The following is a 14491-nucleotide window of genomic DNA, read 5'->3' on the forward strand; positions in this document are numbered from 1 at the left end:
TATGCTTTGACTCACAAATTCCACGTAGCAAAATAATAATTGCATAATGCATGAAGTGTGTGTGTGTGTGTGTGTGTGTATTGAAAGTAAAATATAAATATAGGGGTTCATGCATCATGGAAAATGTTTTCGTGTTTCGTGGACATTTCAAATATCTTATTTTATTTTAAACGTACCTGATTAGCAGAAACAAATGAAAGCCTTTGAATTTTGTAGAAGAAAACCTCCTCCTACGATCCTTCAGTTCCTTAGCTTCTGCTAAAAGCATGCTGATAACGTGTTGTACACCTATTTGACTGAACTGTATTTAGGACTAGATAGGGGGAGAGGCCGAGCGTAAGAGAAAGAACATAGATTTAATTGTGAGGTGTATGTTGTATCACATCATTGTGTCTTTATTTATAATAGTAGGATATATTAAATCATATGAGGATTACAACTCTACTAATGATAATATTCCAAGATATCCTAGATTACAAAACCACATTTCTATTCTAAATATAACTGAAACAAAAGCATTTTTTTGTTTTTTTTTAAAAAGGCTCAACAATACCAAACTAGCTACCAATTGCTACCGGATTATCTGGAAGCTCCTCCTCGTCATCCACTGATACCGCCATTTCTTCCTCCCCTCCAAAACCAAAACACTAGTTTCAAATCAGCTTCCCCAACCTCCAGCCTCCAAAACGCAGTCGTTCAGTGCATAATGTGTATGCAACGAAATCAATGGCGAGAGTAATACCAGTGGCTATGGCGGCCTCTCTACTCCCCCACATCACTTCGCTCTCTCTCCCTCTCAAGCCCTATCTCTCGCTGACAAGTCTCCTCTTCCTCAGACCCTTCTCTCGCTCGTGCGCCGACTGCTCCCCCCGCTCCGTTCACTGCTTCGCCGTTCCCCAAACTCCACGCCCTCCAAACAGCTTGAATGGAGATGTTGGCCCTTACTTGTCCTGTTCCATGCCTCATCAGAGCCTTAAAGTCGCCGTCTTGCTTAGCGGCGGTGTCGATAGCAGTGTCGCCCTCCGCCTCCTCCATGCCGCCGGTCACTCCTGCACCGCCTTCTACCTCAAAATTTGGTTCCAAGTATGTTTGAATGAGATCCCATATCGACAATTTTAGAAGAATTGGGAAATTCTTTCTATTGGGCAATGTAGAAACAGAGAAAAACGTGAACTTGTTGGGTTATTGATTGGATTCCTTTATTTCGGATGTTCTGATTCCGGTGTATCTGATTCTGTGTTAAAATTTTGATTATCTTGAGAATATAAATTAAAAAAAGCTGCTTCTGATGTGTGATTTTGTGTAGGAAGACTTTGAGAACTTTTGGTCAGAATGCCCATGGGAAGAAGATTTGAAGTATGCAAATGCTGTCTGCAATCAGGTCACTTTATTTCACTTGCAATCTATTTTTCTAAACTACCAACAGAAGTGGGGTGAAAATAAAGATAATTTTATTTTTCCGAATGAGACTTCACTATGAGTGTTCACATTTTCTGGGATGCCGAGTTGCAAACACAGACATGCACACATCACACACACAAGCAGCACAACAAATGCACCCACCCTTTTGAAGTTCATTCTGGTTCTTGGGTTTATGTATCCTCATTTTCCATCCATCTGCCTTATATATGTGAATCGAATCCCATATGTGTGTTTGTCGAAAACCTTTTGCTATTGTTTGTGATAGAAGAGCTTTATCTTGGTTTCTGGTATAGGTTATGCAAACGGGGGGGAGTTACAACTGAAACTAAACAACACTTGTTTACAGGTTGATGTCCCACTAGAAGTCGTGCATTTGACGGATGAATATTGGAAGAATGTGGTATGCGTTACTTTTCCAGTGTCTCAATTGTAGGTTATGTTCGAATTGTAGTCACATCTGTATGTAGTCTTTAGTAGTTTATGTTCCGTGTATCTCACGACTGTTTCATAATCTATTATTTATGTGAGCTTAAAGCTTTAAATAGTAGCAAATGTCAGTTGGTCACCAGTGTTCCCACCCCCTTGCACTCAAGTTCGAATCACCCTTCCCCATAGATTATTGCCTTTGTCAAAACAAAAATAAAAAGAAGCTTTAAATGAATAATTATATTACCGGCCAGTCTTCATCATCAGCTTCCTTCTTATTGGGTAACTGGAAGAGACTTTTGAAGTCCCATCATGTTTCAGGTATCCTACATTATTGAAGAGTATCAATGTGGTAGAACTCCTAACCCAGATGTTCTTTGCAATACAAGAATAAAGTTTGGTATGCAATGAGTTGAATTTAAGATTTAGTTCTGACTCTTATGATGCGGAATCGAACTTTTAGTTTTTTGTTTCTTCAAGTTTATATAAATTTTCAGGTGCATTCATGGATGCCATCAGCAGTATGAAGTTTGACCATGTGGCATCTGGGCATTACGCAAATGTTGTCCACCCACCTGCAAGTCAAACGGACAAGGATTCGGTTCTAGAACTATCACAAGATATGGTACCTATATTTGATAAACATTTGAAAACTTATATTTTTGTCAATTTGTCATTTTTGGATTATCAATCTTGGCTTGCTAAACTTGTTATGTTTGATATTATCTCATTTCATATTCAAACAGGGTTTTCTGCTTTGTCAACATGTGTGTTAGTTTTGCTGTCACCATACATCCTTATATATATTCTTTCTGATATGATAAGCCTTGAAACATCACAGTATTGTATCTCATTGCATGCTATATTTTTATGTTGATTTTTCTTTCTAAATTGTATCAAACTTCTGAATTTCTAGGTGAAGGATCAGACATACTTCCTTTCACATCTTTCTCAGGCCCAGCTTAAGAGATTAATATTCCCACTTGGTTGTCTGTCAAAGGTCAGTGGGTACTAGTTTGAATGCTATGCAATACTTAACTTGATACTTCTCTTAGCTAATTGTAAAATGTGCTAATCTGTTGAATTCTGAGTATTTCTTGAATCACAAATTCAGCTGGGAAGTAATGCATGTATTGTCTATAAATATTGGAAAGTCTCACCGTTAGTGTATTAGTTTCTCCAATAATAGTATAATACACATAGAAATGAAGTGATATTGTTACCTTGTTGTGAATTTGTGAAAATGTGTACTTTTCTTTCTTGTAATTTGTGGTCTCTTCTTCGTTCTGTTCTTTCTTTATGTTAGGTAACATAATTAGTAAAGTCATGTATAATACACGTGCTTATGCATTTTTCAGAAATATTTACCTTCCGTAGTTTTGGTTGTGTTTGGCTGTGGCTTCTTTGTGCACGTTTTATTGATTCGTTAAATTGCATGTTTTTTTTTAAATCCAACTATGATACACGTAATTTTCACGTTTAATACACATTATTTAGACACACTTTTCGATACTACACAAAATTTATGTATTTAATTCGTATTTTTAACATAGTATTTATAAATGAAAACAAGTAAATTAAAAAATTAAATAAAATGGCTGAAATTTTCAAAGCATCTTTCTAGCAAAGTTGCCGAATAATACACGTACATATTTCCACGTACTATACCCGTTCCGTAGTTTACTAACTATGTTATGTAATCCTTTTAATTCATTTTTTGTTATTTTCAGTCCATTCTGTATACTTTTTACTCTTTTATACTGATTCCTTTCTCTAAATATTTTTGTAGGATGAAGTTCGCAAACTTGCAACAAAGTTTGATCTGCCTAACAAAGACAGAAAGGATTCACAAGGAATATGCTTTCTAGGGAAGGTATGTCTTGCGAAGATAATTTCATCCCTTGAATGGCACAACTACCTATAGGGGTGCCAAAATTTGTATGGTAGAACTTGGAGAGGTACTAATTGATTCTTTGTGGGTTTACTTGAGTGGCCATTTTAAAATTCCTAACGTCAGTCCCTCGTTTTTTTTTTTTTTTTTTTTGTGTTTTTGTTTTTTTAATATAGATCAAGTTCAATGAATTTATCGCGAGACACATAGGGGAGAAGGAAGGTGTCATATTGGAAGCTGAGTCGGGAGATTTCCTAGGAAATCATCGGGGGTTTTGGTTCTACACAATTGGTCAACGACAAGGTCTACGCCTCCCTGGAGGACCCTGGTATGCTGATCACTTCTAATGTTTTTTGGTGGTACTTGTGCTGTTGTCGTTTTAATCCTAAATCTGGTCATTTGGGAAGCAATAATTGCAATATTACAGTGGTTATCTGACAACTTTTTTGTTATACTCAATACATTTTAAATTGCGATATGGTTTGGACATCCGTATTCTACTGTATAATATTTAGAATGATAATGACTTTTATTTCATTATTTCTGCTTGACGTAGCTACCAAAATCCTGGTGGATATTCCCACAAAATGTGATTGTGCCCTTGTAGAATAGATACTTTTGAAAGGATGGTTCTGATGAGGTATTTGTATAATTAGGTTGGTTGTGCCTACCTACATATTTACAGTCATGAACTGGTCAGCTCTGCTTGACCTGTCAAAATGGGGCCTGAAGCTGGTCCATGCTCGGTGTTGTCTGCTATCAACTGGTCAATGGGCAACATTCGTTCAACTTACTACCTAAATCTAGGGATCATGCTGTACAAGCTTAAGGGCCAATGGGCCTCTAGTGGCGTAGCACATCGGGCTTGAGTTATGGCTGGTTTGGTATTGTTGTGCTTTGAAAAAAAATGTTTCTACTGTGCTGTGAGAATAAACTTATTTTTGCTGCTTCACGTTTTCAGCTTTTTTCACCTAGAACTGTGAAAATAAGCTGTTTTTAAGTGTTTACCAAACACCTTTTTGAGCTCAACTTTTTTTTATACCCACTTTTTATAAAAGCACCTCAATACCAAACCAGTACTTAGTGATAAGATCACTCCTATCAAATGAGATAATTTGGATAGTTTAGATCACTTCAAGGGGATCTGACCTCCTAATACTTTATACTGAGATAATTATTTATTTTCGCCATGCTGCTATACATCATTTAAAACACCATTTTATAGGCAGACTCATACTCAAATTAGCATAACTAAACAAGCTCATAAATAATACCGACAGACACTAATTGAAAACACAAATGACTCTGCTAGAAATACCAACAGAACCCTAATATATCATAATAATGATGCTCATAATTATTGTAACAGTTAGGCATGGTCTTTGTCCAAGTACTCTGGATATTATAATGAAATAAATGTTCAAACTCAAAATAGAAGAATTATCATGATTAACTTTACCTATTGATCAGAGTAGCAGATATTGTTTTGTAAAGGTAGACTCTCAGGATGATTCCATTTAAGCACGCACTAAAACATTTTTTCCAAAAGTAGAATCATTGAAAGCAAAGGTTTGCAACATATTTTTGTTATTCAAAATATGAGACTATTCTTACACTTTTCATCTACAAATTCAACCATGCATGATATCAAATGTTCAACGTGTGCGCATTAAATATGCTGTATCCTTCTTTATTGAGAATCAATATTAGTTTATGTTTGGGTCTCCTTGTACCACTTCAAACAGGATTTTCAGCTTTACTGTCTATGGTACCTTCTTATGCAGGTATGTTGTTGAGAAGGATATAAAAAACAATGTAGTTTTTGTGTCAAGAAATTACTTTTCGGACAAAAAAAGAAGGCGCCTGTTTCGTGTTGGCTCCTTGAAATGGCTAAATGGTCTGCCCCCAAACCAGATCAGTCAGCTAGAGTGTAAGGTACAAGAATTAAAATTTGATCTGTTATTCCTGTTATATTTACTTTCTGTATATAAGTTTTTCAAAATGCAATGCTATTATTTTCCGACCAGTGTTTGTGAGTAAATATTGGTCTAAAATGAATCTTATACATGATTTCCTCTATAGTATTGAACTCAAAAATCTCAATATTATCAAAATGCTACATCACCATATGCTTACTGACCACGTTGTTGACCACAAGTGGGTCCACTGCTGCTAGAGACGTGGTCCACTTTGTAGACGTTTAATGTGGTATAAAATATAAATAGTTCTGTTGAGGAATTATCTGTGTTCTCATCATTCCAAAGGGAAAAAAGAGATTATCTGTACAAATGAAAAGTTTCTAGCCTAGAGTTACATGCTTTCTTTTTGTTTCATCTTGTTTTTTATTTGCCTTTTAGTTTATCTTGTCTTTTCTTTTGTTTAGAGTCTTGAAAGAAAGACATAGTTCATGTTAGTGGCAGTCTGACAAGTGATGGCTTTCTTGACTGCAGCTTAGAAAACATGCCACTAGTTTTAGTTGTGGGTTTAGGGTTGGAACTTGCACTTGGAAGCACTTATAAGTTATTGTACCACATTCATCGCATAAAAGTCATACGTCAAGTTTTAATTAGACGTGGACCAATGTGTCACACATGGTTTTGGATGTTGATAAATCTCGCGAGGAAGGGTCACAAGGAAAGCTTTGAACCATGCATGGATTGTAGTTAGTGTTTACTGTTTAGAATCCAAGTCAGGGGGAGCTGAAATGTTTTAAACCTTTCAGGTTAGGCATGGGCCTGCTTTTTGTAATTGTAGTTTAATAATGGAACCCGGTGAAGATGGTCACGAAGATGTTGCAGTTGTCCATTTATCTCAAGATGATCAAGGCCTGGCAGCTGGGCAGTTTGCGGCCTTCTACCAGGGAAGAACCTGCTTGGGCTCCGGTGTAATTTTGGAGTCTTGGGATGATCAAGGTTTTCCCGTGTGTGCAAGAGCCATTGAAATTGCAAGACTGGAAGATAAATCACTTCTGGGAAAACCAGTTAAGATTAAAGTAAAGCCTGAGAATGTTATAACGGAGTCTGGTGAGGCAGATGGTACCGAACTTTGTGGAGGACTGGAAAATTCTAGAATTGCTGCTGCCAAACCACCCACGCTCATGCAGGTATCTCCACGAGAAGCAACTGTCGTTTATTCCGTCATAGCTTACTATTCTCGCCACCATGTCTTTCTTATTTCAATTTCGTTTTTTACAGCAACTGTCGTTTATTCCGTCATAGCTTCAGACATGCTAAAATGGAACAAGACAACATAGACATATATAAAGCTCACAAAAATTTGGTGGTGGTGCAGGCAGCAGGATCCACAACTGTTCCAAGTAGAAAACAAATTGACGTTGAGGATCCATCTCTTAGCACATGGATACATAGGGCTACCAACATGATTAATGCAACGTGACCACAATATAACACACCCATTTCTAAATAATTAAGAAACCAGTCAAAGCAGCTAAATCTACACGATAAAATAATTCTTTCAGCTTGCATCTTTAGTCTATTGAATTTATATTAAGAGCTTATGTACAACAAAAAGGACGGTTTTCTAAGCCTAGCTATATACTATTTACATGAGTTTTTCGTATGAATTTGAGAACGATGGTTGTTTAATTGTACCCACGGAGCAATAGTAGTTGTTGGTGATGTGGCTAAAATGTACGTGCACAGGGATTCAAAATTGAGTCCTGATTGCTTGTAGCATAAGTAGAAAATGAGGTGATGCGAGGCAATCTATCAGTGATAAAGTAACTCTAACCTGATTTAGAGGATTGCTTGTGCACAAACTTGGGATTTGTGATCCTCCTGTCAACTCCGTTATTGGTCAACTCAGCAATAACTTCTTGATTTCAAAGATCAAATTAATAAATTAGGTCGTACAAAACTTAGAGCATTTTTAAATGAAATATCAAAAGGTCCACATCATCAATAACAATAACAAAAAACAGCACTATAATTTTCCAACCGAAATGTGAAATCCTACATGGCATGACATGGAAGGGGTTGTTGTCAAATTTGACAACAACTTCAAATAATTTTTAATTAATTACTAAATCTTTTTTATTAAATTTTTTGCCCTCTCACTCTACCCATCTTCCTGTTGAACCAAGACCAAGCTTATGAACCAAAACCAAGAACAACCGCACACAAATATGAACAACGGAAGCTTGCTTTATTAACTAATAAAGGATTACAAAAGAACTCACAAACTCTTACACATTAGTTCTCCTGCCTTACAAGTTTCTCTCAATTCACACACACTATAACGTTAAGCCCTCACATATTTATACTATATAACCTAGCCAAACCTACTCCTAAACTAATTTAGAAATCCCAAAACCAACAGCAAACTTGCGTCCAAGTCTCCTGCACATATTACAACTTGGATTCCTATTTTAGATAGGAATACAAAACTCATTTCATACCAATTCCAACAATCTCCACCTTGGTAAGAAGAAATCTACATCAAAGACCTTCATCTGCTTCCACTACTCCACCATTGTCAAGTTTTCAAACTTGTCTAACATGCACCAAATCCAAACAATGCTTGAACTTTGATACACCAACTATCTTCGTTAACATATCAAAGGGATTATCAGCCATAGCAATCTTCTTGACTAGAATTTCACCTTCAACTATAAGCTCTCAAACAAAATGATATCTTACATCTATATGTTTGGTCCTTGCATGATGTACCTGATACTTTGCCAAGTAAATGGCACTTTGACTATCACAATACACATCCAACTTGTGTTGATTTACACTCAAATCTTCTATCAAACCAAGTGTCCAAATAGCCTCCTTAATAGCCTCATCCATCACCATATATTTAGCTTCTGTGGTTGATAAAGCAACGGTTGGTTGTAGTATTGATCTTCAACATATAGGACATTTCGCCATAATGAATACATACTCTGTGGTAGACCTTCTTTTGTCTAAATCACTAGCAAAATCAGAGTCCATATAACCAATGGAGAACTTATCAATTTCTCCATCATTCTGTTCAAAACAAATTCCTGTATTCCTTGTTCCATGAAGATATCTCAGTATCCATTTAGCAGCATCCCAATGCATTTTTCCAGGATTTTGCATAAACCTACTTACAATTCCAACTGCATGAGCAATATCGGGCCGAGTACATACCATAGTGTACATCAACCCTCCAACCAAACTGGAGTAAGGAACATCTTTCATCTTAGCTTTTTCTTCATCACGCTTAGGGCATAGTTGAGAGCTCAATTTAAAATGAAGAGCAAGAGGTGTACTCACAGGTTTGGTTTCCCCATTAATACCAAACTTGTGTAGCAGTTTTTCCAAGTACTGTTTATGTGATAAATACACCAGTGCCTCCTTGTTTCGTGTGATCTCCATCCCCAAAATCTTCCTTGCTTCACCGAGATCTTTCATCTCAAACTTTTTCTGCATCTGAGCTTTAAGCTTTGTAATTTCGGTTATATCACTAAAGGCAATAAGCATATCATCCACATAAATCAATAAGTAGACATATGAACCTCCACTTAATTTCTTGTGATACACGCAATGGTCGTAATGACTTCTAGTGTAGTCATGATCCTTCATAAATTTATCAAACCTCAAATACCATTTCCTCGGTGATTGCTTTAAACCATATAGTGACTTGTTGAGCATGCAGACTAGACCCTCTTTTCCTTTCTCTTCATACCCTTCAGGTTGCCTTATGTAAATCTCTTCAGACAAATTTCGATGTAGAAAATCAGTTTTTACGTCCAACTGGACTAACTCGAAATCAAACTGTGCCACTAGTGCAAGTAGAATTCGGATGGATGAGTGTTTCACTACAGGGGAAAAAATTTCGTTATAATCTATTCCTTTCTTCTGAGTGTAACCTTTAGCCACTAGTCTGGCTTTGAACCTCACCGAACTTGCATCATCTATTCCATCCTTCTTTGCATATACCCACTTGCATCCAATAGCCTTTCTTCCCTTAGGCAACTCCATCAATTCCCAAGTTTTATTCTTCTTGAGTGACAACTTCTCGTCATTCATATCTTCATGCCAATGCTTTGCTTCTCCACTACTTGCTGCTTCAGTAAAATTTGTAGGGATATCAACTTCGATTACTGGTAACGCTTATGCCATACATGCAACAATAAGAATATTTGAATAAAATATAACTAAACAAAAATATAATTATTTGTGAAAAAAAATTAAAAATCGGAATAGGGGTTAATCCTGAAAACTACTGGAGTATAATTTTTATACTTCTCTCTATGGTAGAATTGAGAAAGAAAAGAAAAATTCCCAATTCCAATCAAGAAAATGCAAATTTTATGTGGATATTTAAGCTTTACCTGTACATAATCATGTACAACAACCCTGTAGAAAACAAATTTATTTTTAGTAGTTTGAATTCACACTTGAAAAAACTAAAAAAACAAGGTCAAATCGCTTACCGGATAGAGCGGAGGTGGAGGTGGAGATTGAGATGGTGATGGAGAGAGATGGAGTGAGATCAAGAATGGCAACTACTGCAAATGGTCTGCAGTTTTTGCCTCTCTCACGTCTGCCGTTTCATAAACCTATTTCAGTGTCGTTTTGTAAGAATTTTGAGAAATTCGATATGGTGAAGTTTTCATCTTTCTCAACTTAGATCGAGAAACAATAAAGAAGACATGTATGACTGTTACAAGGAAGATATCGATCATAAAAATAGAAATGAGACTACTAGTATAAGTTTCTACGAAAGTAAGCAGGACACAAATATGCGGTGTAGTTGCAATAACGGAACATAATGCACAGGCAAAGTCCGAACAAATATAAAATTGATCTACATTACTTTTATGATGTTTCACGAAGTTTTCTAAATTGGCAAGGTAGTTGTTTTATTACTATAGTTCATTCCTCAATCATGAAGAAAATGCTTTACAATTTATAGCAACAAAGTGAAGTTGTAACAAGGCATCAAAGCAAGTATATCAAAATTTTGTTCTAACTCATGAAACATCCCAAAAATTTATTAGCCTTAGAAAAATCAATTCTCTACTTAAGATGGAGCAGAAGGAGGTGGGACGGAAGTTATAATTGTACAATGATTAAATACTCAGTTAGCCCTGACTTGAAGGGCAATTCTATTCCCGGTGTGTTCATAAGTAAAAGTGTTGTTCATGAAAACATTATGGCATGGTCTTCCCAACGCGACAAGAGCCTGACAACTACCGTCACCAATTTTCTGCTCTTTGAAAATATAGTTTTACACGTTGAATGCATACTTTATGCTGAAATATTTGTTGCACTCAACCACGGCCGGCGAGTCATCCAAATGCGCCAATGTGGGAAGTGCGCAACTCGCTAGAAGAAAAATGACCACAAATGGAATCATGTTTAGTCCGGCCATAATGGTGGAAAGAGCGAGCAACTTTTGATTTTCTCAAAAAATAATCCCTTAGGTACAGATGAACTTTAACACAATGATTTCTACACTTATAAAGGATGAATCAAAGGTGCGAGTAGTTCGTGAAATGAAAAACATTTTCCTTTAAAACTACCTTAGCAATGTATCTACTATGTGAGGTATCAAATAAGAGAGTTTCTAAATTTGCTATTTATTTGGTACGATAAAAGCAACTAACAAGTTGCAATAAATTGTATAAATCTCAACAATCACATAACTATTGATTATTTTGCACATTTATTACTTATTTGCATATTAATTGATTGACTATTTTATTACAATAGAGTTGCAAAAACCGTGATCTGAACTTGAATGTCGTGTTTGTGACTATCATAGACGTCCGAATATCATTGTGCAAAAAAGAGACGACAAGCAAGAAAAAGAACACGACTAGCCTTAATTGTTTTGTAGTAAATAGACAAGCGTATTTTTCGAGCATTATTATTCCTATCATATCAAAATGGAAATGTGACATAAGAGATTAAATTCGTTAAGAAGCGAAGAATTGGTGAAGAGCAATAGATTACATAAACGAGCAACCCTTTTTTGGTAAACCCATTTTAGCACAAAAATTAAATCACACCCTAGTGTGTGTGTATATGGTACAATACACTTGTCTCACATGCTAAATATAACATCAACAAGATACAGTTGCGTCAATGATAAGTGTTAAATCATTCAAAATTCTAGTTTTTGTTATTCAAACCGCAGAAAAAAAAAGAAAAAAAATGCGGAGGTGTGCAAAATGAACACACTTTTACGAAGTGTAGTATGTGCATAAGAACTTGATCTTCAACAACCTCAGCTTGGGCAACGCCGTCCACAGATACCCTATTCTGGGCATCATCCTCACCAATTATCTAGCCAAAAGCGGCTTTGCAAGAAAAGGTAAGTAGATCCTATGGAGAAATGGAGAAAGTCTCGAAGTCTTTCCTGGTAAACTCATAGTCCAACGGTCTACCGAAGATATGATCTACATAGTCCAACTTGCAGAAACCAGCCTGACCCTGAGCATGTCAAACCTCGAGACCAACATTTTCGCCCTTCAACTACTCGGTCTCTTCAAGTAGATCAACACGGACACGCTGCAACTCATCCACTTCCTTCTTCTGGACCCTATTGATCTCCAGCGCACCTTGAAGCACCAACTCATTTAGTTTAAGCCTATTAACGATCTTTTGAAATTGGATTACCTAATTATAAGCAGTGATCTTCTCTTCATCCTTTGCATAGCCGGTAAAACGAAGCTCCAAAACGGCATACTCAAGATCCTGAGTCTGAGCTATGTAGTCCCCAATCTTATTCTTTGCAGCATCCTACTTTGTTTGAATCACATCAAGCCTAGCCTTCAAGTCATCAATCTTTTAGCGAGCAGTCTCAAGTTGTAGAGAAGTGGAGGAATAGACATTGACCCCTTCAAGACAGCAACTTCGAACTCTAACTCTTTGATTTTCTCAACAGTTGAACAAGCTTTAGCTACCATAAGTAACTTCATCTTCCTAGCAGCCTTGCTTCATCATGGTTAATGTACATGGACTCAGCTGCCAAAATCGTAGTCTTTTGCATCAAAGCAAGAAAAGAACTCATCCTAGAATGAGGTCGTATGTTTCGCAAAGGAACTCGAGTTGATGACCTTCCCAACGCCATCAACAAACTTAGCGCATGCATCCATGTCCTCGAGCAAATCAAGTTTCAACAGTGTAGCAATTTCAGCAAACTATCCAAAGGCAGGCTTGGTGGACCTCTCACAACTAGTCCCGAGAGCAGACTTCTCTTTCCCAACAGTAGGAGGAACAAGCCTATATGCCACTTTTCCTACTCTTCATGGCACCAAGCCTCTCCGAAGCCATACGAGACATGTGTCACAACGCAAACTCAAGAACTAGGCGCACAACAAAACTTCTACGCTATACAATCATGTCAGCAATCTTTCTAGCCACCTTCGGAGCAGCTAGCTTCACAAGCTCATACCCAGTAGCCTTTTTCTTCCTCTTGGAAAAAGTTAAATCAATCACGAGCTTCTCAACAGTGGGCAGACCCTTAAGTGTGGTAGAAGAAGTCTTCGGCTTTTTCTCAACCGAAAAATCATGAACAAGTGGCAACGACTTATTATTCCCACTCTCGTTCACAGCAGGCTCCACGACAGTGATTAGACAAACTAGCACCTCAACCTTGATCCGCTTTATCTCCTTCCTCATGGGCAATTGATGAGTCGATATTATACTATATATTTTATCCTAATCTTAGTATTAATTTATTAGTTATTTTGTAAGAATTTTGATACTTTGAATTATATTTCTAATGTAAGACATTCGACTTCCTCTAGATCCAAAAATTTGTCAAACGGATGAATTTTAAAGTGATTTCAATTGGAGGATGTTCATGAGTCCCTCAACTTGTTCGTGACAAAGTTTCAGATTTTTCCAACAACGGTTTATTTATGGCAATGAAATAAAGGAGTAGTGCGCAGTGCTGTCAAACTGACTTTTTGGACTTCTTTGGGCTTTTTAGCATCTAAGATGATGTATTTTGGGTTCGAGGTCTTATGCAATTATGTTCGAGGCATTTCAATCTTTAATTCTAGTCATCTGGGCCTGTTTTGGAGCCCTGAAAGCCTAAAAATGTGGCTGATTTGTGGCTAGGCAAATTTCCCATATTTGATTAGGATTATGTTTCCTAATTTCTTTTAAGTTATTATGTTTCCTAGTTTTTAGAAGACCTTTTTTTTTTTTTTTTGAACAAGTGATATTATCTACACTAATGGGAAAGGGTGGGCTTAGCCTCACAATTGGCTAGCAATAATGTGGTTCAAACTCGCCTTTGGTGAGAGTCGAACCTAAAACCTCTCACTTACAAGTGAAGAAGAATACCACTAGACCAGTGTACTAAGTGGCTAGAAGACATTTTCTAGTAAAGATTTTATTTTGTAGTAGTATAAATAAGGCTTATTAGCCATTAGAGAGGAAAAGGAGAGAGAACGCACACACTAATTTGGAGAATTGCTTTTGACGATTCGAGTTTATTTTTAAGGTGTTTTCAATAATATTTTGTTGGGTAAATCTCAATTTACTACCCTCAAGTTTCGTGGTTTTCAACATTTAGTACATAAAGTTTTTTTCGTCCCAAGTCATACCTAAAGTGTTAATTTTGGAACAGTCTCATACATCCGTTAGTCTAGCTGTTAAGTCTTCCGTTAATTGATGACGTGGTGCCCATGTGGACAATGATTGGGCGCCACATGTCATTAAGGGGTCCACGTGGAAATTAGAAATTCAAAAAAAAAATTTCCTACCCAAATTTAAAATATTAAAATAATTAATTAAATAAATA

General features: G+C 36.6%; 1 protein-coding gene across 5 annotated transcripts; it reads left to right on the top strand.

Moving 5' to 3' along the window:
• The first annotated feature begins 519 nt into the window (after positions 1–519).
• Positions 520–7344, top strand: LOC103448102 (uncharacterized). 5 transcript variants are annotated; one of them, XM_008387337.4, is made up of 11 exons: positions 520–1083; positions 1307–1381; positions 1769–1822; positions 2170–2248; positions 2346–2473; positions 2765–2848; positions 3638–3721; positions 3916–4067; positions 5524–5674; positions 6462–6842; positions 7031–7344. In XM_008387337.4, the coding sequence occupies exons 1-11, from the start codon at positions 727–729 to the stop codon at positions 7133–7135; spliced, it is 1650 nt and encodes a 549-aa protein (XP_008385559.3). In that variant the 5' UTR covers positions 520–726; the 3' UTR covers positions 7136–7344. The 5 variants fall into 5 exon arrangements, with proteins under 5 accessions (XP_008385559.3, XP_008385560.3, XP_028955878.2 ...); XM_008387338.4 differs by having other exon boundaries at positions 522–1083; positions 6934–7344; XM_008387339.4 differs by having other exon boundaries at positions 650–1083; positions 1716–1822.
• The last annotated feature ends 7147 nt before the right edge of the window (positions 7345–14491 follow it).

The sequence above is a fragment of the Malus domestica genome, chromosome 03, assembly GCF_042453785.1.
Source record: "Malus domestica chromosome 03, GDT2T_hap1".
Lineage (NCBI taxonomy): Eukaryota > Viridiplantae > Streptophyta > Magnoliopsida > Rosales > Rosaceae > Malus > Malus domestica.

Coding starts and splice junctions, on each gene's coding strand:
- LOC103448102 (XM_008387337.4), top strand. CDS start 727: ATGGCGAGAGTAATACCAGTGGCTATGGCGGCCTCTCTACTCCCCCAC. Junction 1,382..1,768: donor CAAATGCTGTCTGCAATCAG/GTCACTTTATTT, acceptor ACTTGTTTACAG/GTTGATGTCCCACTAGAAGT. Junction 1,823..2,169: donor ATGAATATTGGAAGAATGTG/GTATGCGTTACT, acceptor ATCATGTTTCAG/GTATCCTACATTATTGAAGA.